The following is a 22,837-nucleotide window of genomic DNA, read 5'->3' as shown; positions in this document are numbered from 1 at the left end:
GCATTTTTCCTAACATTCCTTAATTTTACACTAATTCCCAAAATAAAATTTTCCCTTTATAAACATTCATCCAATTTTCATCCAGCGCCCCTTTTCCCTGGTCTCGGGATAAATCAGTCCTTATTGACCATACCATCTAGTCCATCAACCTGGCAGTCTTACATCCGAGGCTCTCAAGTCTCTTCCATGCCCCTTCTGCAAATCTTCTTCTTCTTGTTTGATTTTGCACTTTCCCTTGTCTTTAGCTAGTCTCTTCCTTAATTTCTTTCCTTTCTCAATGAGGAGTAAGTCTCTGGGGGGTTCCAACACAAAATTATCTCCACTTCCTCTCCTCCAGCCATCCCGTTCCCCCCAGTCCCACTCCCCACAGCCATCAACCTGATCCAAGAAATATTTTACAAAATATTTCAAAGTCCCTCCAATAACCAGGGCCTCCTCGACTCTCAAATCCCCCTTGCATACTCCTGATGTCTTCGAAAGCAATGGTTTGTGCTCCTGCAGGGCTTCAAATCCCTCCATTTGAGTTTCTTGGATTAAATCTTTTCCCATTATCATCTGTTCTTGCTCTTGTCTAGGCGAAATAGGTTCCTGAGAAAAACCCTGGGTAGTTTCTATGTCAGTGTCGTCTGTTAAATCACCTTTACAGACCACTGCAGTCTCCCAGTCCTTCTTCTCCTGCATCATATCAGCCATTTCATTCATTCTGTCAATTTTTTATGCATCTGTTCCAGCAAGGCGCTTGTTTTGCAGAGGGCCCTCACCAGCGCTTCCTCCCAGCACATCTTTGAAGGTTAAAGGACTCTTTCCCACTATCTTAATCTGACAGCTGTTAGCTCCCTCAGTGGACTGCCGCAACAATTTAACAGGCTCCCTCTAGAGGAGACAAATTCTATTTGTATCCATTTTTTTGTAGCAAATCCAACCAAGAAAGGTTACTTTCATTTTTCCAATATTCAAGTGCTTTCAAATATTTTGTTTCTCTAAGATGCAGAAGGCAACATTGGATTCAATTTGTTTCTCTTCTTTTACTATCTGTCATAAGTTTCCATTCAGGGTCGACGAACCTCTCAGAGAAATTCTGTCTCTGATACCCCGTTCCCAGATCAGAGACGGTGGAAAACGTAATTTTCTTTACTCCCTCTCCAAATTTAAACAGTCAAAGTTCACCCCCTTTACTCTCACTTCCAGGGGGTTTAGATGATTATAAATGACAGGAATCTCGAGCTTTATATAGACTTTCCAGGCTAATTAGCTTGAAAGGTTTTTGCTTCAGTCTGTTTACAAAAAGCGGGAAGGTTGACTTCCTGTTTTAGACCTTCCCGCTTCGCTGCCAAATTAAGGTATTTTTTTAATCCAATTTTCCGTTCCTACTCACAGGTACTTGTTTTAGAGTCCAATTGTCCACAGGAAAAAGTCAGCACTCTCCGGCAACGGCTATGCGGCTTCACTCCACAAAAGTAGCGATTGATCCAAAACACCGCGCTGCTCACCCCACGTCGCTACGAAGCCCCAAAGAAGGGGTTTCCTTACGAGTAGGTGAGGCACTCCTGGTGTCAGCCGGATCCCAAGTCCCCAGGCTTCATCCGCCTGGGGTTTTTGAAGGGTCTCCGCCTTCGCCGCGGCAGCAAGACCCAGTTTCTGCGGAGCGGGTTCCTCCCGGTCAGAGGAACTCCGCCATTGCCGATGGCGCTAACCCAGAAGTCCTATTTTAATTTAATTTAACTCATTCCCTGCAAGTTTTATAATTGTATAATTAATTTTTTTTTATATGGTCATAGAAGGAGCCTGGTTAGAAATAATACCCATGTTACCACAACCTCAGCTCCACCCTGATGATTCATGGGATTTGCCCTCACCTTTTTGAACTGAGTGGCTTTTGTCCATGTGCGATAATAGTTCAGTGACTCCTTGGCCTCAGTACAATGAGGACAAGGCATGTTATCAGATTTGACGTTCCTCACCACAGCTGCAAGTTATCCAGGCAGTTTAAAAATGGGATATAGTTAGAAGTATTCTTTTTAGCCCTGCACAGATATGAGTGAATACAGAAACATAATGATTTAATGCACAGGTGGGGAACCTGTGGCTCTATATTCTGATGGACTACAACCTCCCATTATACCTCTCTCTTGGCCATGCTAGCTGGGGCTGCTGGAAGCTGGAGTTCAGCAACATGTCTAAGAATATGCATGCTTGTCTGAATAAGACCTTGTGGAGCAGCCTGAAGCTCCTTCATCCCTGGATCTGATTTGATCACTCTTCCCATGTTTTCTCTAGATGACCTATCACTCCTTTGGGATGCTGTAGTATAATGCTGCAGCTTTTGCTTACTCAGTTTGACCTTAAGTGACCTCCTTATATTCAGAGCTCAGGCAGCACACATTTTGATGACCCTCACTTTCAGGCCAGCCCACATGGTTCTTGACCTAAACTGACTTTTGACCATGTGTCCTGCAGTGCCTTGTCTGTACTGGGGTCAGAATGGCTGATAAACCTCTCAATTCAACCTACTGCTCAGGCGATCATAAAATCCATGCGTTTTCCACTAGTATAATATGGCACCGAGTGATTTATTTTAAATATTGGAGGAGATACTTACACAGGGCAGATCGCAACAAATCTTGCAGTCACAGAGAGAACAACTCTCGTTACAAGAGATACAGACATAATCTGGCCTGAGGATACATTGGTATTGTTGAATCATGTCTTTTTAATTCGCTTTTAAAAAAATCAAGGTATTTTTGAACTTTTACCAAAGCTTAAGTGCTCCCAGCAATGCAAAATACTAGTTATCTAGACTGAATCATCTTCCTAACTAGTTTTGCTAGCAGATTGTTTGTGTTTGTTTTCATGCCTTTCATATACTTACTCCATGTGCTTGTGACCATACAGCTATCTGGAATCCAGAATAGAAGAATTGTTTCTCTCCCTGTTTCCTTTACTTCTGTGTGGTTGCCAAAACTACCTGGCTTCATGCCCAGCTCCTTAGATGTACCCTATCCCTCCAGTACTGCAGGTGCATTTCTCTTCTTGCCTGAAGAATTGTACACAAGCCCTCGGCTCTTGGTGTAAGGAGGCATTTTCTGCAGGTCTGGAATGTGGCCATTAACTCATTCCCTTTCACTGTTTTGATAGGCCCCCTGGCATGCTGGGCCTTAACAGTGCTAATTTTAGAACTGTTTGTTCTGCGGAGGTCATTTTTGTCTTGGGTATCGAATTTGGATTGCACTATCTCTTCTGTCAGAGTAGCTCAGCAGTGGCTGTGTCACCCTGTTAGCACTTGGGATTGTCAAAGACAACTGCTTGGCCCTGTGGCAGACCATTAACAGAATGGTAGTGCCCTGGAGGTGATGGGGTGCCAAATACAGTTGCTGGTCATTAGAAATGTGTATACTCTTTTTAGCTATCTAGCGCGCGCTCTCGCTCTCTCTCTCTCTCTATGTGTGTGTGTGTGTGTGTTGTGTGACCATAAAATTTAGAAACATTATTAATGGGTATTGGAAGCCTGTCTTTGTTTCTTAGCAGCACTGTTTCACAGCGCTGGGGTTTCCAGAATCAACATTCTCCTTTTTTACTGCTCACTTTTATGAGATTCCCCTTAAGGCTGATTCTCTTTACCATCATTTTCTCACCAGATGAACTTGGCTTCCAATGCCACCAAAGTCCCATCAATGCTTGGAGCCTGATTTTCAATATGATTCTCAGAAACAGAGCACACTGTCTGCCAATCAGGTCACCCGCTATTCTTGCTATAGAGTCTGTCTGGGCTGGGTGCTGGAAATGTAGAGGCGGAATGCTTAATATCTTAATTATCCACACCCAGCAATCTGTAAAGCAGAAAAATGCACCCGCCCTTGCTGCTGTGCTGTGTTGTTCTAAATAAATAACACATTCTTGTAGAAACACTTTACAGCAGTGGCACTGGGACCACCTTGGTAAAAGAGCAGCATGTTGCATAGCTCAGCACATATATAGCTATGTGCATCTTTAGCTGTACAGCTAAGCACAAGAGGGACTACAGAATATATGACCATAAATTTAAATTCATTGTTGCCCTATAAACCTTAGAAGGAAGGAATGTGGTTTTATCTCATCTCAGAGCAAAGATAAAGTAGATATTAAGACAGAGTCACGTGATGCTGTTTACTAGATGAACAGAGATACAACTGCCAACTAAGGCTGCAATCCTTATCTCACTTACCTGAGAGTAAGCCCTGTTGAAATCAGTAAGACTTACTTCTGAGTAAGCATGGTTAGGATTGTGCTGTAGGTGACTCATTCAGGCCTTTGAAATTCACCCCTATAATTTATGCATCCTGTCCAAATGCTTGATTTTGGCCTATATATTTGCAGCAGTCCAGCTACTATGCATAGAAGAGATATTTCCGGAGAGGTGACCTTGCTAGTCCATTGCAGCCAGCAAAAATTGCAAGAGTCTGTTACTGTCAGTATCTTCACATTTAAACTTTAAACTATTGACCCAGTTTGCATGTTACACTAAGGCAAGCCATGGCCTAGAGCAAACAGGGTGAGGGGAGATCCCAGAAAACAGATCACAGCCACTTTGTTTCTCGCTGATCACTTTGCTGCTGAGCTGGGCTGAGCTGAGTTAGGCCATGGTCTGGCTTACCATGTTCAAATCCAGACTTGTGCTTTTGTACTCTCCAGACAAACCATAACTTATAGCTCACAGTTCAGTTTGCCCAGACTGAGCTAAATCATAAGCCCAGATCCAGATATATAGCATTCTAAGCCATGGCTTAGCTCAGTGCTGAACTAAGTGTCCTCATGGTTTAAGTTTTACCTAAACCAGGAATTGCTATCTTGTCTGTACATACACATGGGCATACTTACACAATAGTACTCATCAATATTCTGTACACCCCTCCCCTCAGTTACTCTAACCACACACCCTAAGCAATGGCAGAAATAATGTAGGACCTTCTACACCTGTGCAAGCACAGTTCCTCAATTTATTTCAAAAAAATGTGTGTATATATCTCCGTATCCCTGATCCATATACTTGGCTGAACCTTTATTGAGCACCAGAATCTCAGGGAGTTCATAATGTAGTCCCTTGGGTTCATTAAAGAGGAAGCAAGCAGCCTTTTTCCAACACCCATGCAAGAGAATTGTAAGCAGATGCTTTAACACACATTTCATTGTTAAATAGGCATTGTTCTCAAGTTTGTTACTATGGTGTTGGCTCCGGTCTGTTTATAATCTGACTCCATTTCACTGTGCTTGGTGATAAAATCTCTGAAGTCTATAGACTCTGGCAGGGCTTGTTGTCTCAACTCTCATTGAGGGAGCATTAATTGTGGAAACACTCAACGCCATCTGTGTAATTTATACCTAAGGAAGTGCACTTACTACTTCATAAGCCCAATGTATTTTGTGAATTTTTAAAATAAATAAGCAACTTCAGTAACATATAATTTAGCTCCATGCATTTTGTTTGCTGACATACGTTCCAAAAACTCTGATCCTTCAGTGATGTGCTTTGTAATGTGTTTTATAGCACAATCCTACATATTTAACCTGAAGTTACTTCCATTATGTTCAGTGGAACTTAATGATTAGTCAACAGTGCAATCCTCAGAAGTAAGTCCCGTTGAGTTCAATGGGAATACAAAAATGAAGAGTTGAGTAACAGAAGTGCTCCAACCTTAAGATACTTGAGTCTACTCTTAAAAGTGTCTTCCTGGAGATTTTAAATACTGCAACCAGCATATTCAGCATGGGTGGGAGGAAATGGCACATCACTGAATTTAAAAAAATGAAAAGGCTCTCTTTCAACAGAGGAAACCGTATAAATACACATGCTATGTGGCTATCTCTGTTAATTAGAAGCAAGGGAGAATTGCTGGTATAATATACAATGTAGGAGAAAGGAGATACAGATGCTGTTGGAAGATTCCCCTTCATTTGTTTCCAATAAATATTTGCCAGATTCCCATGGGTGATGCTTATGCAAACTAGGGGCTGTATCATTAATTACATTTGCGATTTCAGGAGTGTCCTTATATAAACTCAAGACCTTAGCTTTCATTTTGTGCTGAGAACTGTGCAACCCCAACAGTGTGGCTGCAATTACTGATGATACAACTCAGGTTTTAATATAGTTTCCTAGTCTTTTATGTTTCAAATTATGAGCAATGACAAAGCAATGAAATCACCTTTTTAACAGAGCTGCAAAATGAAAGGAGTAAGACCTCAAAAGGGAAACAGAGTATCCAGCTCACAAGGGAAATGTGGATAAGTGGGAAAACATTCCAGCCAGGCACAGTGAGAATTATGAGTTGTTAATAGTTGGAGCACATTTTGGCTCTTTCAGGGTTATTAACAGGAACATTTTAGAACTCATGTTTGCATAGGAAATAGCAGTTTATCAGCATTCATATCACATAATCAGAACCCTGCAAAAAGTCAACTGTGCTACATTTTGAATGCATATGCATGAATCTAAATGCAGATATCTATGATTTTTCAGCTAGAAGCAAAAAGGAGAGGGAAGAAAGTGGGAGAGATTCTTTCACTCGAAAGGTCAGCCATCAGAGCAATGCTGAATTTTCATTCTTTAACATTTACAAGGAGTAAAAAAGTATTCTCCAAAGCTTTGCTTTCAACTTTTTCATGTGGTTTTTCATGTCTGTTCAAAACCATTGCTCTCATTCTGCTTCTGTTCTGGTGTCACCTTTAAAAAAAATTAACTGTGCTGGTTCTTTCTCCCCCAGTGCATGATTTTAGCTGGTCATGGTGAATATGATCACATATAGTGAGTATGAGCACATCATGTAGTCATATATCTGCTGACACCAGTGAGTGCAAAAGAGAAGCTATTGTCATTGAATGTGCATTGGAATGCACATTCAAGTACACATCCTACTTATAGCACTAATTGTCAGAATCCATTCTCAGCTCTAGGGATGCGGGTGGCGCTGTGGGTTAAACCTCAGCGCCTAGGACTTGCCGATCGCATGGTCAGCGGTTCGAATCCCCGCGGCGGGGAGAGCTCCCGTCGTTCGGTCCCAGCTCCTGCCCACCTAGCAGTTCAAAAGCACCCTTAAGTGCAAGTAGATAAATAGGTACCGCTTTATAGCGGGAAGGTAAACGGCGTTTCCGTGTGCTGCTCTGGTGCCGGTTCGCCGGAGCAGCTTCGTCACGCTGGCCATGTGACCCGGAAGTGTCTGCGGACAGCGCTGGCTCCCGGCCTCTAGAGTGAGATGAGCGCACAACCCTAGAGTCTGTCAAGACTGGCCCGTACGGGCAGGGGTACCTTTACCTTTACTATTCTCAGCTCTATATATCAGTGTTCATTCAACTGCATTCCATAGCCAATGTTCTGTTTGGTAGATTCATTGCCACACCACAAGCTTGGCAAAACAGAGAGCATCGTTGCAGTTGCTGAGGCAATAGAGATGCCCCTGTAAATACATTTTGTTTCCCTTTCAAATGCCCCCAGTATCTCTCTGAAAATAATAACACTTTTGAAAGGGTATACAAGACTTGGTCCCTTTGTTCAGCTCATCTCTCCTATACACAACTTCAGTACAGTGGTTCCTTGGGTTAAGTACTTAATTCGTTCCGGAGGTCCGTTCTTAACCTGAAACTGTTCTTAACCTGAAGCACCACTTTAGCTAATGGGGCCTCCCACTGCTGCTGCGCCGCTGGAGCACGATTTCTGTTCTCATCCTGAAGCAAAGTTCTTAACCCGAGGCACTATTTCTGGGTTAGCGGAGTCTAACCTGAAGCGTATGTAACCTGAAGTGTATGTAACCCAAGGTACCACTGTATATTTGGAGCCTAAATCTAGTCTCCTACCAACAATCTGAAAGCAACATTAGAAAAGTAAAACAGATTATCTAATTCAAACTGATCATAAAGATGATAACAGTATGTTTTGTGTAACATTATATTTTACTGAGTGGGAGATGTTACATAGTAGTAAACACATAATTTGAGATATAGTTTTTCATTTCCACTATATATTTTCTACAGCATCAATAGGCATATCTACCTTGGAAAATTGAAGATCGAAAAAGGGAAGTATCTAGGGATGGACAAACAAACCCATTTCAATTCTACGTCAGTTTCATTGGTGCTCAGTCATAGGTCTGTTCTGGCCTGCTGTTTTGCAGATATTTTGAAGAGTACATTAATTTATATTTAAATTGTAAACATTTTATACACATTCTTCTGTTAAGATGCATGTTCTTGTTTGTACTCTTTACAAAAAAAAATGCACAAGTTTGTGCATTTTTCATACTGAATGCATCACAAAATCTGGAAAAAAATAGTAATTTGACTGATAGTTGTTTTATAATGTGCAAGCAAGTTGAAGGCTTAAAAACTGGGCTGGTCCATTGCAAAAAAACAGACCAAAATTCTCCTTCACCTTTAGAAATAACTAACCCAGGAAGAGGCAGAAACCTGAACTGTGTTAACTTCAACAGTATTAAGCCTGAGATCATAACATGGAAGTCCAAAGCTAGATTTTTCAACATAGTTGAATTGGAGTTCTTTCAGCACTTGAATTCTGCATGATATGGCTGGCTTGGGGGTGCCAGCACACTCTTTATTAAGAAGTTACACCGATTTTTCTTTCCCCAAAATGGGTGACTAAGCTCTGGGCATTGGCTATAATTGAAACAAGAAAGTCAGTACAGAGAGGGAGGGCGTTTGCAGTTTCTGCTGGGAATTGTATGAATTCATGTTCCTTTGAGTCTTAAATATCTAAATTGCATGGGGTTAGTGGTGAGGGAGAGAGCGCCTGGTTTCCTTCATTCTATAGGTGTGGGAAAAAAAGAAATCTGCTCTTAATCTCAAGGATTCTCTTACTCAAATAAACGGAGTCTCTTGAGGCAGATGGGTTCTATGGAGCTCTTGTTAACCCCAGAGCCAATTCCCTGGGTGGAGAGCTGTCCTTTGTTCATGATGTCATGGTCAAATGGAACCAGAAACACGAAACACTAGAAGATTGTGAGCTTTTTTTGTTTTTGAAATGTAATTATATGTGTATCGAGGAAATTTAGGATAGCAGGTTTTCATCTCCCCCCTGACCTTTGCTACTGAGTTAATGAAAGGGTAGATGGATCCACTTTGAATATGAGCTTCAAACAACCCTTGATAGCTCAGTCTTTATTACAGCTAACCATGTTGTTGACATTTTGTCAGATACCAAAGGGTGGGTTGGTGTGTGTGTGTGTGTGTGTGTGTGTGTGTGTGTAAATAAATAAATAAATCTAAACATTTGTATGCTGTTTCTTCACGGCTTGAGGCAATATCACATTTGTATGCTGTCTCTTCAGGGCTTGAGGCAATATCTAGCAAATAAACCATCAACTGTAATAAAAAATGAACATTTGAAATAACAATGCGCTTTCTAGCAGCAGTACGATAGGACCAAAACACCCTTTCCACAGCTGTAGGACTCCTGGATGAGGTAGACTTTGTGTCCATTTGCAAAAGCCACCAGAAAAGTACAATTTTCTGTCTCATTCAGCAGGTTGTGCCATAACGTCAGAGCAATTGCAGTAAGAGTCCTGCTCCTCTTCACCAATTATTCTTTTTTCATGTACTACAGCCAGTCAGAGCCATGACAGAGGTTATTTTGTCATATCCTTCAATAGCTATTTACATTTTATTGAATGATCTAAAAGCAAAACTGGGATTCTGAAAACCAAAAAGAAGAAAGGAAATGTAGACTGGATGCCAGCAAAGCTCCGGCCTCAACCTATAAAAGTGAACAACTAAAGGGGGGGGGGACATAGGAAGATTAATAATGGAATTATAATAAAGGATAACCACTGCATAGGGACTGACAAATATATGTGAAGCACTTGGATGTAAAGAAATACTTGTATTGTAAAAGTGTAAACAGGCATTGCAAGGACAAATACAATTTATACAATAGTCAATTAGCACAGTGTTTATGGGGAAGTTGGAGGTGTTGCAATGAGCTACACAGGTAATTATAGTAAATAAAACACATTCCATTTTATGATAGAGTCAACCTATTAATCCACATTGAACTCTGCTCTGAATGATGAATTATTATGAATGCAGCAAGTACCGATAGCTAAAGTAGAGGCAAAAGGCAAAAATTCTTGGCTTACAAACTGGTGGGTTACCAATTTAGTGACTTGATATGGGGCCTCACTTTTCTTCTTGAGCTGTGCATAGTTCAGCAAGCATGCCTAGAAATTGTGTTCTGGCATAGTAAAAACTTCTCTCTCAAAAGTGAAAATCAGTGTAGCAATTTCAATCCACTCACGAATTTTGCATCGTGTGTGTGTCTGAGGGGGTAAGCAAGTAAGGGAAATCTAAGAGCCTACTTCTGCGAGATACTAGACAAACCTACTTTCATTGGCATGGATATAAGAGAATTACCCTTCTATTTACTTTATTTTTTGGCAGAATTTAACAGCATAGGACTATAATGTGTAATTGCAGAAGCACTCAAGATACCACTCTTACTTAAGTTTACCATCACTGAGGTCCACTGAGGCTGATTATCCTTAACAACTACCATCTAATGCTCAGAGAAATAGAGAATTCAAAGGATTTGACATAAATGTTATGTACTGGCATTCATCTTGGAGAAAACACATACTGTGATCACGTGTACAGTGCAGCATAAAATATGGAATAGTATTCCATAAAGGCAGTTGGGTTTTATTTTTAGTGGTCTTCCGGTTTTGGTTTTCCCTGACCTAATTTTTGTGACCCTTTTCTGGTTGTGTCCTCTGCATGAGCAAAGAGAGCAAACCTTTTGGAGGTGGAAGCATATAGCTGCTTGCTATTAAACTAAATGGATTTCAACTAGTTCAAATAGCAAGCAGGGGAAATCATTTATATCTGGATTGACAACTTGCAAAGAAAGATTTCATTTCAGCGAATGATGTTAATCCCTGAGAATTGGACTGACAATGGAAACACTGACAGATTTTATCCTTAGCATCGTTTGCTTGACACTGCTTCATTTACTGGATTTAGCCTTCACGGTGAATCCAGAAAATATAGACGAAAAGAACATTGAAAAAAACTGCTGAAAGTGGAACTTTTTTCTTGTGGTTATAACAAGCCGCCAGTTGAAATAGAGGCTCTGTTTTCTTAGGGTGGCAGTGCTTGGAAATCCAATGAAATTATTTTTGGCATAAACCCGTAATAGTAGCTCTGTGGTTATCATTGCTTAAAGTGGTGGACCTAGAGCAAAACCATTGTTTTAATAGGATAGTCCTACAAAGAATGTAATTTTGTACATTCTGTGTGGCATGAGGTTTTTCTGTTTTGTGGGAAGAGAACAGCAGCCAGCTTTTGTTCTGAAACAATTCTCATTGATGAAAATTGAATTCCAGAACATTGGGTACAACAACCTATCTATTTATCTACTTTATTTCAGAAATTTGTAAGCTGCACCTTCATCCAAAAATGGATTTTAGGGCAGTATACGATCTATAGATATAATATGAAACATAAACAGTACAATAAGATTTAGAGGAACACAACTATTTAAATACGTTTTAAAAATACTATAGCATAAAATGGCTAGTCAAATGAAAAGCATGGCTTTCCCAGCATCTTCAGACTGAGGAAGACTCCCCTACAGCTCCTCCTCCTCCACAGCCACACAGGAGTATGCAGCTACAACATTTGTTATGGTGTCTTTTAAAGATTGCATACAGCATGCCCAAGGAGATAAAAATACTCAAAAGAAAATGTTAAGATGGCAGCCTGAAGATGACTCTGATGGCCAGTTTCCATAACTGAGGCAGCAGGGCCCACTGGGAGTTGCACACAGCCCTGATCAGCTTTGCATAGCCCCATACCTGATATAGGCTTGGAAAGCTTTTGATAATCACTACCACTTCCAAGTCATGGCAGAGCAAGATGTCTGTCTGTCTGTCTGTCTGTCTGTCTGTCTGTCTGTCTGTCTGCCTGCCTGCCTGCCTGCCTATCTATCTATTATACTATTTTATTAATTTTTACAATAACAAACAAACATCACATAACAACTCCCATGCATGGGATTTCCAAAATCCCTTGACTTCCCTCTACTCCCCCTTCTTGGTTCTTTTGTTTTACATTTGTTCATGCATGCCCATAATATCTTCAATTCATAATAATTCCCAATTTTATACCTTATCATATTATAAGTGTTTTTGGAAATCCTGCTAACGTATAATATTATACACAATGCTTTGAAAATATGCAATAAATATTTTTCATTTTTCAAATTATTGTCCTTTTATTTTCTTGAGTTTCTATTTGATTAATCATTGCTGCATAGTCCATTAATTTATTTTACCGATCTTTATCTTCTTTAGCGGGGGGCTTCTTCTTTTTCATATTCTGGGATGATTGTGGCCAAGCAACTGCTATCAGATACAGGAGGAGATTCTTTGCGAGAGCAGGATATTTAGGGCATTACATTAAGACCCAGTACATTGAGTTTGGCTTGTTAGCAAACAAGGTGCCAATATAGTTCTGTCAGGACTGATGTAATATGGCTGTATCTAGGAAAACCAGTAAATGCTAGCAGCTGAATTCTGTATTAGTTGAAGCTTCCAAATCAATTTCAAGGGCAGTGCCACATATAACGCACCACAGTAGTCTAACCTGGACTTTACTAGATCATGGATCATTGAAGCCAGGCTCTCCCTATCCAGCAAAGGCTGCAGCTGGTTATACAACCAAAGTTGGTGAAAGGTGCTTTGGGCCACTGAAGTCACTTGAGTCACAAGCAACAGAGCACCTCAAGGCTGTGCATCTGCTCCTTCAAGGTGATGCATGTCTCGGGAGACGATGGAGGAGTGCACCTTTGGGGGTGAAGTAAAACTAATCCTATCCAAAATAAGAAATAAACAAACTTTAGGAACTCAAGAACCACCAACCCACAGTGCCCCTGTCTTGTCAGTCTCAGTCTCTTCTTTCTGCGCAGGCAATTGTGACAGATACAGAACTAAGATTGGGTGCAGTATGCCAGCTGGTTCCAGTAACGATCTTGCTGGTGGAGCAACTTTCTGGCCAACACCCAGTTAGATATAAGGGACTACCCACATCCTCCTAAGCTTAGTTTCCCAAGGGAGGAGGAGGAAGAACATAGTAGTCAGAAGAATGTACAGGTTAGTGCTGTACTGAAACCTATCCTCTTGCCTACTTAAAAGTTTGCTTCGCCTGTGTGACGGAGGCTTCCATTTTTCTGCTTCATTCACATGGCACTTTATAAATTTAGTGGGCAAAGAACTGGACCTACTTTTTAATTGCAAGGTAGCCATGGGTGGTTTGTGGTTTTTCCTCCAGTTAAAGGTTTCTCCAACATTCTGCTCCCCTGCCATTCCTGATCCGATCTGAAAAAGCCCCATGTGACAAGTTATCTCACAATTTCTTCCCCTGGGCGTTAATTGAAAGCAGGTCAGGAGTAGAAGCAACTTGTTGGATGAGCCGGAACCACTATGCCAGCTTCCCTGGAAGTAAGTTGGTTATTGCTTACTGAGAGGAGGAGGGGCAAGGCTATGAAGAGGTCGTCATGGTGCAAACACACTGGCAGGAGCACTGGGTTGGCTCCACAGGTGCATTTGCACCACTGCAATGTCCCCACCATCTCACTCCCATCTCTCTCCTGCCTGGTAAGCAGCAATGATCCACCTGCTAGGAAACTAGTTTAGTGGCTGCAGCTCCATGAAGCAACCCACTTCTGCTGGGGAGGTTGACTACTCAGCACATGAGACCAGCAAGCTCAGCACATTTGTTTTTAAGTAGATTCCTTCCTTTTACTCTTAAATTTTCAGCACCAGTTTCTTTAAAAATAAAATGACCTTACAAAACAAAACAAAAAAAGCCCCAAACCAGTAAACAGTTGTCAGGCACATGGTAGGAAGCCTTCTTGAACTTAAAGGAAAGCCCAGCTGAGATGTAAAGACATGGCTTATTCCTGTCTTCATTTGTTAATTGGGCTCTTTTGGTTCAGTACCTATATTTTCTTCGTGTGAGCTGAGTACCTCATACAGAGAAGTAAGACCTGACAACCCCCTGCAGTGTAACTGTTGGCTGTTTTCAATAGGAAAAGCTAAGCAGTCTACTGTTAACATTTACCCTTAGCAACTTGCTTCAAGAATTTCCTGCTGTGTAGTTGGCTCCACAGATTCAATAAGCATTGTGAATGATGTGTCTGCCATTACCTGCCTTTTTTCAGTACACTTAATACACTGCTGCTCCTTATTCTGGATATCATGCCTGTTCCAACCTTGCTATAAAAGAGTGATGCAGGTGACTTAAGTCACACATTTTGGGAAGTGACAGCTCTTACATTGTCAGTTATCCTGGAAAAGTTCCACTTTGCCATGATGAGGAGTCACCTAGACTCTGGCCAGCAGGGAGAAGCCTGAGGCATCCCCTCAAACTTGAAGCTGCAGGGCATTTTTTAGGATGGGGAAATGCCCTACCAGAACTCAAAATTCCCCATCAATAAAGTGCCCTTTTGTGTTCACTCAGCTTCTTTCTCAATATAAAGACATGGATCCCTATGCCTCTCTGCCCATCTAACCAGTTTTGTGCCCCTTCTCAGTAAACTCAAACCCACCCACCACTGCTCAAGTGCCTTTTTCACAGTGTCCCTTCCAAAATATTGTTTATAGTACCACACAGTCAGAGGGCATATTAAAACAAATGGCAAAAATGCACATTGAAAACAACGGGACATTCCCCAAAAGTTTGTTGGAGATAATTGAGCTGTGATTGTCAGTTGAAATAAATACAAACTTGAATATTAAATGTGATGAAAGCTTGTGCACTTAAATAATTTGCTATTTTAACAACAGGAAGAGGACAGAAAATAGTCTGGAAAAATTCCTTATGTCCAGTCTTTTATATTGCTGCTGATGCTAGAGAGGATGCCAGGGAGAGAATTTAACCCTGCTTTGCTAAATACATAATAGAGTGGGCTGAGGGTCAAGAGGAAGAGAAAAAGAGCTTGCTTGCCTCTTTGCTGAGAATTCTCATACTTTGCATTCATTCTTTGATTTAATTTGTAACTCTTTGACCTGCTGCATACTGGTCTTGCCTCACCTTAATAAACATGCAGCTCTAAATGCCAATGTAGATATTTTACTGAAATGCAAGAGCCATTCAGAATGTAAGGAAGCACCTCTAAGCACTCTTACTGTATGTCATAGGCAGGAAAGCCTAGATTGGAGTCTGGGGTCTGGGTTCCGGCTGATCTGATAATTGAGCATTCATCCTGATTCATTTGCAGTGTGCTTAGATGACATTGTATCATGCAAACATTATCCTACACTTTCCAGTCATTTTCCCCATTGTACATTTCCCATGCAAGCGGTCCAATATTTGGGGGGAAGAAAGTTTGTTGCATAAGACCTCTAAATAAATTTTTATTGCACAAACTGAGTTTGCCAGTATGTGATTGAATCCCACCCAAAAATAGCAACACTCTGGAAGTGTCCTGCATTGTGAGATTAAGTTGGTAGTCAATCAGCGTAAGTGACTTGGATGGGTTGTTGGTATTATGGCAAATGCTAAAAGAAATGCTAAAAGAAGCATACAAACGTGCAAAAGGCTGCTGAAAAATGTCTTAAATTGACATGCCTTTTTGCCAAGTGCTCATCAGCTGCTACTATTTCTACCAACACTTGAGAGAAAGCTATTTTGGAATTAGGCACCCACTAGCTATACTTCTGGAAACAATTCCAGATGTGAATGTCTCTGCCTAGGTATTGTTTGTAAGCCTATATTTGGTTGTAGGGATGTGGGTGGCACTCTGGTCTAAACCACTGAGCGTCTTGGGCTTGCCGATCAGAAGGTTGGTGGTTTGAATCCGCACAACGGGGTGAGCTCCTGTTGCTCTGTCCCAGCTCCTGCCAACCTAGCAGTTTGAAAGCATGCCAATGCAAGTAGATAAATAGGTACCGCTGTGGCGGGAAGGTAAACAGTATTTCTGTGCACTCTGGTTTCCATCACGGTGTTCCCTTGTGCCAGAAGTGGTTTAGTCATGCTGGCCACACGGCCCGGATAGCTGTCGTTGTCTGTAAATCCCTTTTGCCATGAGAAGAAAGATAACCCAAAAACTGACCCACAATGCTGCATAAAAGAGACAACCAATGGAAAGGGAGATGGCTGTTATCAAGTCATAAGATCTGATGTGAAGTTTATTGGCAGAATTGTAATTATTACTTGAAGCTGTTTAAGAATGAGGGGGGATATTTGTTGCTTGTAAACTGTGGCAAGACTATAGAGAAAAGGGGGGAAGCACTCAGAGAATAGGACTTTTCTAACTGCTAGTGGTGCAAGAGCTGAATGGAGAAGATTCAGCTGCCTGACTTTCAGATTTGCTTCTCAGACACAGTCTTCTCCATCAGTTGTTTCTAGAATGTCACCTGTATGTTTTAATTATTTTCTGCTGTAGCTTGGCTTATCCTCTTGAACTTTGTGTACATTAGTTGCTGATTCTGACCTAATTGTAGTGTGGATTGTGTTAAGTTGATGATTTTTAAAGTTCTTTTTTAACAAAGGTATCTCAGTGTGTGGAGAGTTGGACAGACCAATTATTTATCTTATTATTGTCCTGTTGATTGAATACATTTAAAGGAGGTTTCAGAGATAGATAGATATAGATATATAAAACACAAGCTTAATGTGCATTTATAGATAACAGACAGATCCTATGCATGTTTATGTGGAAATAAGTATTGATACATTCAGTGGGGCTTCTGGGTAAACAGAAATAGGATCAGGGTGATATTTGCAGTGAGCTTTCATGCTGGTACCTTATAACAATTTCAGTCTTTCTCAATGAAACGTTCTTTCTTTTAATAATTTTGTGTTTAAGATCTAAGGGGGAAAGAACTTTGCTATTGGTATGAGGAAACTGATTACTATTTCATCAACAATTCAAAACTTTACTACTGGGAAAGGAAAGCCCCGCATTTTACTAGAACAGCTCTAGCAGTATGGAGAGTTCAGTAAGTTTATACTTAAATATTCTGTATAGCAACATGTTAAAGGCTTTTTGTGGGGGGGGGGGAATGCACATTGAAATATGCTCTTACGTTTATTCATCTCAAATAAATACTGTCCCCTATTCCATATTCACAATTATTTTTTCGTAACAGAATTCCCAATTTACCCATTAAGGATACATTATAGAAATGGTATACAGGATCAACATCACTCTGGTTTTGAGTGCAACAGAGTCATTAAACTAGAAGCAGGGGTGTGTAGAAGTCATTAAATGATTTTTAATCATTTGATTAATTTTGAAATAATTAAAAGAGTATCAAACAAGATAGCGAGACCGTTTCAGTGAATTGTGTGTCCTTGAATTTTATAAAAGGGAGGATACATGAGTCCACCAATTTCAAGCTAATTATTCTTTCCAAGGATCTTTTAAAGGCTTTTGGTATTTAAGCTGATTTTTGCCATGGAAAAGTGATAAAGGGGAGGGGAGGATGCAAAAAACAGGATTCCAGTTGTGACAAAGCACCACTGGGAGGGGACCAAGGTTTCCTCGGAAATGGGTGGAGAGAGACAAAACTTGTTCTTCTGCTTGTTCTTCAGACAACAAAATGCTTTGGGACAGCCATGATTACATTGCAATACATGCAATTAGTTAATTGCGGCAATGGAAGCTTATCCAGTTGGCATTACCATATGCCAGACTATATTTTCTCCCTGTTGATAAAACTGTGAAATTTTTCATGCTGAAGCCATTGTGAAATCCTACCTGATAAAACTTACAATGAGATATGCTTGCAAGCTATGCCTGCTGTTGGCATTATTGCTCTCCTTGAAGATAGATGCATCTGTGAACAGCATGCTCTGTGAATATTAATAAAATTTCTTACCAAGAAACAATAGTGCTATAGGGCCTGTGAATGGAAGAACAGAAATGACCTTTGATGTGGTCCCCATACTGAAGTGTACTCATTGCGGATGATGCACAGAACTGGGCCAGCTTGAAACTCCATGTGACAATCATACCTGACCTGTGTCCTTGCTTTTTAATCCTTCCTCTTTCCTCTGTCAATCTATTTCATCAACAAGAATATCCAATTTGATTTTTTTAATGTTAGGAAGCTGACGTGGAAGCAAATACCCTAATACTATTTAACTATGTAATAAAAAAAACCAAAGGAAGGGAGATAAATCCTTTCTTGAATGTTGCTACAGTTCAAAGCAGCAAATCTGCCCATGTATTTAACCCCAAACAGTGTTTTATGGCCATCCCTAACCTCCTTTTTCCTATTCAGAAGCTACATACCAAGGGATTGTATTTAAACAACAAAGGTAGAGATGCTACTATGTGCTAGTGTCTGGATTTTGTTGTGCAAACCTTTTTTCATTAGCATCCCTATTGACATCAGAAAACTCGTTTGAGCTGTCCTGACGCATCTGACTTTCATTTGAATTGTTCAGGAAATGGGGCCTGCGTATTCCTGCAGTATATGGCTGGTGTGCTTCTTTTGCCCTTGCCCAAGAAGCATCTGTCACTTCCTGCCACACAGCACAGGGCTTCACTCTGGGTCTAAACATGATTTGAGGTGTGCCAGAGAGGTCTGGCTAATGAGTGCCCTTTGTCTAGGAGGGCTTTGCAACTGATGCCTAGTATCAGAGTCTGAACCATTTCCTTATGAGAGCTTGAGACTTTTGTCCACTCAGTATATTCAGCCAAAACACGACAAAAAATCAATCTTGACATTTACTCAGTTTACATTTGTGACCGCAAGTTACATGCATTTCAACTCCCTGAAATCAATGCCCTTAAGCAGCCTAAATTGTGGGTTAAATTGTTTATTACTCTTTTCTCTGGCTTTCGACATTTGAGGTGTACATTTTTAGGACCCTCCATTCTTTTGTGACTGCAGGTTCTTCCAAACAGTTTTTAATATTGTGTTTTCATGTTGTAACCTGCCCTGGGAATTTAAAGCAAAGTGTTGGTAATAAATTAATAATAACACCATAATATATTAATGCTTCACTACTGACGAAACTGACAAATGTAGATGGGTTAATGGTCAGGTCAGGGATTTTATATTGGTTTTTAATTCAGTATATCAGTTTTTTGCAAGTTTCTTACATGTTATTTGGATATATTTTTAGGAAGCTGATTATGTCCATACTGCGTGTCTAGTGTCTTGTTTGGAGATATACCAGTTCTGGCCTTCCTGTGGAAATATTTAATTTAATTTAATTTATTAAATTTGTATACCACCCTTCATCCAAAGATCTCAGGGCAGTTCACAGCATAAAAATGCAAAATAAAAACACAAAATACATAATAAAAATGAAAACAAAACCATAAGCCCCTCTCCCACAAATTTAAACACATTTAAAAGGACATGGAATGTTAATCAGCCCTTCAAGGCCTGTTTGAAGGGAAACATTTTCACCTGGCATCTAAAGATGTATAACGAAGGTGCCAAGCAAGCCTCCTTTAGCCATGTTTGCTATCTTTGTGGCTCATTCCAGTCTAGGAGAAGAAAATAATTCTTGTGAGATAGATAAATATCTTTCTCCAAAGGTTCCCATGTAACCAGTGGAGAGTCTTGCCAGGAGCAGCACTCCGCATTAAAGCCCCCAAACAATGGCTCTATAAATCATCTCCTAATAACAAAAACCACAGGAATTAACAATAACCCAGTTATGATTTCCTAGTGTTCCCACTTTATGAAGCACATCACTGCTATGTGAGTTAGTCTTTCTGAAAGGGGTGGGGAGGAAAGCCACATCTGGCATCCACATGCAAGGCCTTCGCGAAGAAGATGAAATATTTTAACAGTGCACTTTCATTGGGACTGCCTTATCAGCACATATCTATTGACTAGGCTTGAAATGGAACCTTTTGCATGTCACCTTTTTTTTTTGCTCACAGTAATGTCCCTGGTCTGTTCTCTCCTAGGTGCATAGCGTAATGTCCATGCTGTGCTACACTCTGATTATAGCATTTCTGATCGGCATACGGGCAGCACCAAAAACTGAAGATAATGCACCACTGGGGTCTCCTGCAACATCTGGCATTTCTGAAAGCAGACGGACTAAAACACACCACATTATGAAAACGTCTCAGCACAGAGACCACAGCCAGCCTGTTACTGGGAAGGTAGTGAACAGGAAATCCGGGCAAGCTGCAAGCATCATAGTGGATCCAAAGCTTTTTCAGAAGAGGAGGTTCCAGTCACCTCGGGTTTTGTTCAGCACTCAGCCTCCCCCTTTGTCAAGGGATGGACCGAGTGTGGAGTTCCTAGACAGCACAGACTCTACGAACAGGACGATCCGAGCCAAGCGCGCAGCTCACCCTGTGCACAACCGAGGAGAGTACTCTGTGTGCGACAGTGTTAGTGTGTGGGTTGCCAACAAAACCACAGCGACAGACATTAAAGGCAAAGAGGTGACTGTGGTGGTGGACGTCAACTATAACAACTACCCTTACAAACAGTACTTTTTCGAGACCAAGTGCAGAGACCCTAAGCCGGTGTCCAGTGGGTGCAGAGGCATTGATGCCAGGCATTGGAATTCCTACTGCACCACCACACACACCTTTGTCAAGGCACTGACAATGGATGGCAAGCAGGCAGCTTGGCGCTTCATTCGGATTGACACTGCCTGCGTATGCGTAATCAGTAGGAAAACAGAGAACCTCTGAGATAGACCAACCCTCCATCTTATACCCACCTCCTCCCAGCCCCCTACCTCAGCCTGTAAATTATTTTAAGTTATGAGGACTCTATGATATATTTATAGTTTATACAGTAAAGAAATGAATCCTCATTATTTATTAAAATCTTTTGAAACTGCTGGTGTGTTGTATATTTTAATGGCATCTCTTTCCTTTTAAAACAGGAGCTTTTTTTCCCTTTCTTTTTTTTACAATTTTGCTAGCTGCAACTTTCCCTTTTAACATGATTGCCATAGCAAGATTTTGAAAATGGATTACTTTGCCATTTTGCCTTCCACATCCTGATTTACCACGAAACAGCAGTTTTTGTGTGTGACATTCTATAGTCTTGAAATAGACAAAAAGCAAAAGCTGTCATATTAGTCCATTGGAAGAATTCCAGATATCCTTCAGCTCCTCATCCAAGCCAAAATTAAACCCAAGTAAGCTAACCCAGATATTTTAATATTTGCATTCATTCAGGCCACGTATCAGAAGATATATAATTCTGCACCTTCAGTCATTCCGTAGTGGTCTTCATGTTTATACATCCTCATAGATTTCAGCTGACATCTTACAAAGCTTATTTAAAATCATCAGTTTTCATCATCTTTCATTGTGCCTGTTTACCTATTAGAACAGGCATCCCCAACCTGCGGCCCTCCAGATGTTTTGGCCTACAACTCCCATCATCCCTAGCTAACAGGACCAGTGGTCAGGGATGATGGGAATTGTAGTCCAAAACATCTGGAGGGCTGAAGGATGGGGATGTCTGTATTAGAAGGTAAAAACCTTTTTATTTAAGTTGGTTGGTGATGTGCCCTTTTAAAGGAAACAATTGAGCAAATATTTTGTAATAAGAGAAATTATCTCGTTTGTAATATGGAATGAAACCACCAGTCTTTTCTACATTTCATTTGGGTCAAATGCAGCTAAAATTAAGACGTGTCCTAATCATGCTCAATTTAGTTCTAATGAAGTCCCATTCAAACTAACATGAATGATGAATTATTTGTCTGTTGCATTCAATGGGACATGCAGTCAAATCTATTTTTACTCCAAAGTAGGCCTTACTGATTTTATTCATTTATTTTAATAAATTTGTATACCATCTTTATCCAAAGATCCTGGGGTGGTTCACAGCATAATGAGATATGCACAATATTACATGCATCATCATTTTAATGTGATATGCTCCCAAATAAGTGTACAGTGGTACCTCGGGTTAAGTACTTAATTCGTTCCAGAGGTCCGTACTTAACCTGATACTGTTCTTAACCTGAAGCACCACTTTAGCTAATGGGGCCTCCTGCTGCTGCCACACCGCCGGAGCACAATTTCTGTTCTCATCCTGAAGCACTATTTCTGGGTTAGCGGAGTATGTAACCTGAAGCATATGTAACCTGAAGCGTATGTAACCCGAGGTACCACTGTACATAGAATTACTATCTGACAGCACATGCCTAATGATGTCCATTGGCAAAGGGCTGCAGCTCAGTGGTAGAACATCTATCTGCTTTGCATGCCAAAGATCCCAGGTCAAATCCACAGCAACTTCTGGCAGGGCTAGGAGAGAATCCTGCCTGAAACTCTGGAGAGGTACTGCCAGTCAGTGCCTGAAACTCTGGAGAGGTACTGCCAGTCAGTGTAGTGAGCTAGATGGACCAATGTTCTGGTTCATTGTAAGGTGGCTTCCTATGGTCTTAGTCCCAAGTCAGTGGGTATATGTACAACAAATTTGTACGTTGCAACCTGCTCTGAGATCCTCTTTATAATGTAAGGTGGAATATCCATTTTGCTTAATAAGTAGCTAAAATGGCTTAGCTGGATTGGGACAAATGTAGATAGGAATTGATTGGCAGTTTTGTTGGATTAACCTGAATACAGTTTATCATGCAAAGCTTTTAGGGCTGGAAGGTGGGAAGATCTGAAACAATCTTTCTCTGTTCATGACCAATTTTTTAAAAAACAATAAGTTCTAGTGGATGCTTCAGACACCCACTTTTTCTGCAGTCACAATAACAAAATAAAGCACACAATCTTAATGGCATTTAGGAATGCATCTATGTATGTAGCATCCTGGTGCTTCTGAATAAAATGGTACTCAAACTGCCCAGCAGTTTTTACTAAATGAGACACTATTCATGCAATTAGCAGACGTCAGGT

General features: G+C 40.7%; 1 protein-coding gene across 5 annotated transcripts in view; it reads left to right on the top strand.

The window, feature by feature from the left end:
* NGF (nerve growth factor) overlaps nt 1-20,813 on the top strand; it is a 54,777-nt gene extending 33,964 nt beyond the window's left edge. For 3 of the 5 annotated variants that reach the window (XM_083617614.1, XM_083617615.1, XM_083617616.1), the window contains one exon: nt 19,916-20,813. In XM_083617614.1, coding sequence (XP_083473740.1) covers nt 19,928-20,659 — 732 coding nt within the window. In that variant the 5' untranslated portion in view covers nt 19,916-19,927 and the 3' untranslated portion in view covers nt 20,660-20,813. Of the gene's footprint in view, nt 1-13,069; nt 13,128-16,846; nt 16,980-19,915 lie in introns of those variants that run through there. The other 2 variants (XM_083617613.1, XM_083617612.1) reach the window with 2 other exon arrangements.
* The last annotated feature ends 2,024 nt before the right edge of the window (nt 20,814-22,837 follow it).

Source organism: Podarcis filfolensis (genome assembly GCF_964270895.1).
Source record: "Podarcis filfolensis genome assembly, chromosome: 6".
Lineage (NCBI taxonomy): Eukaryota > Metazoa > Chordata > Lepidosauria > Squamata > Lacertidae > Podarcis > Podarcis filfolensis.
The sequence above is the reverse complement of the archived record's forward strand: the minus strand, read 5'-3'. Positions and strand labels throughout refer to the sequence as shown.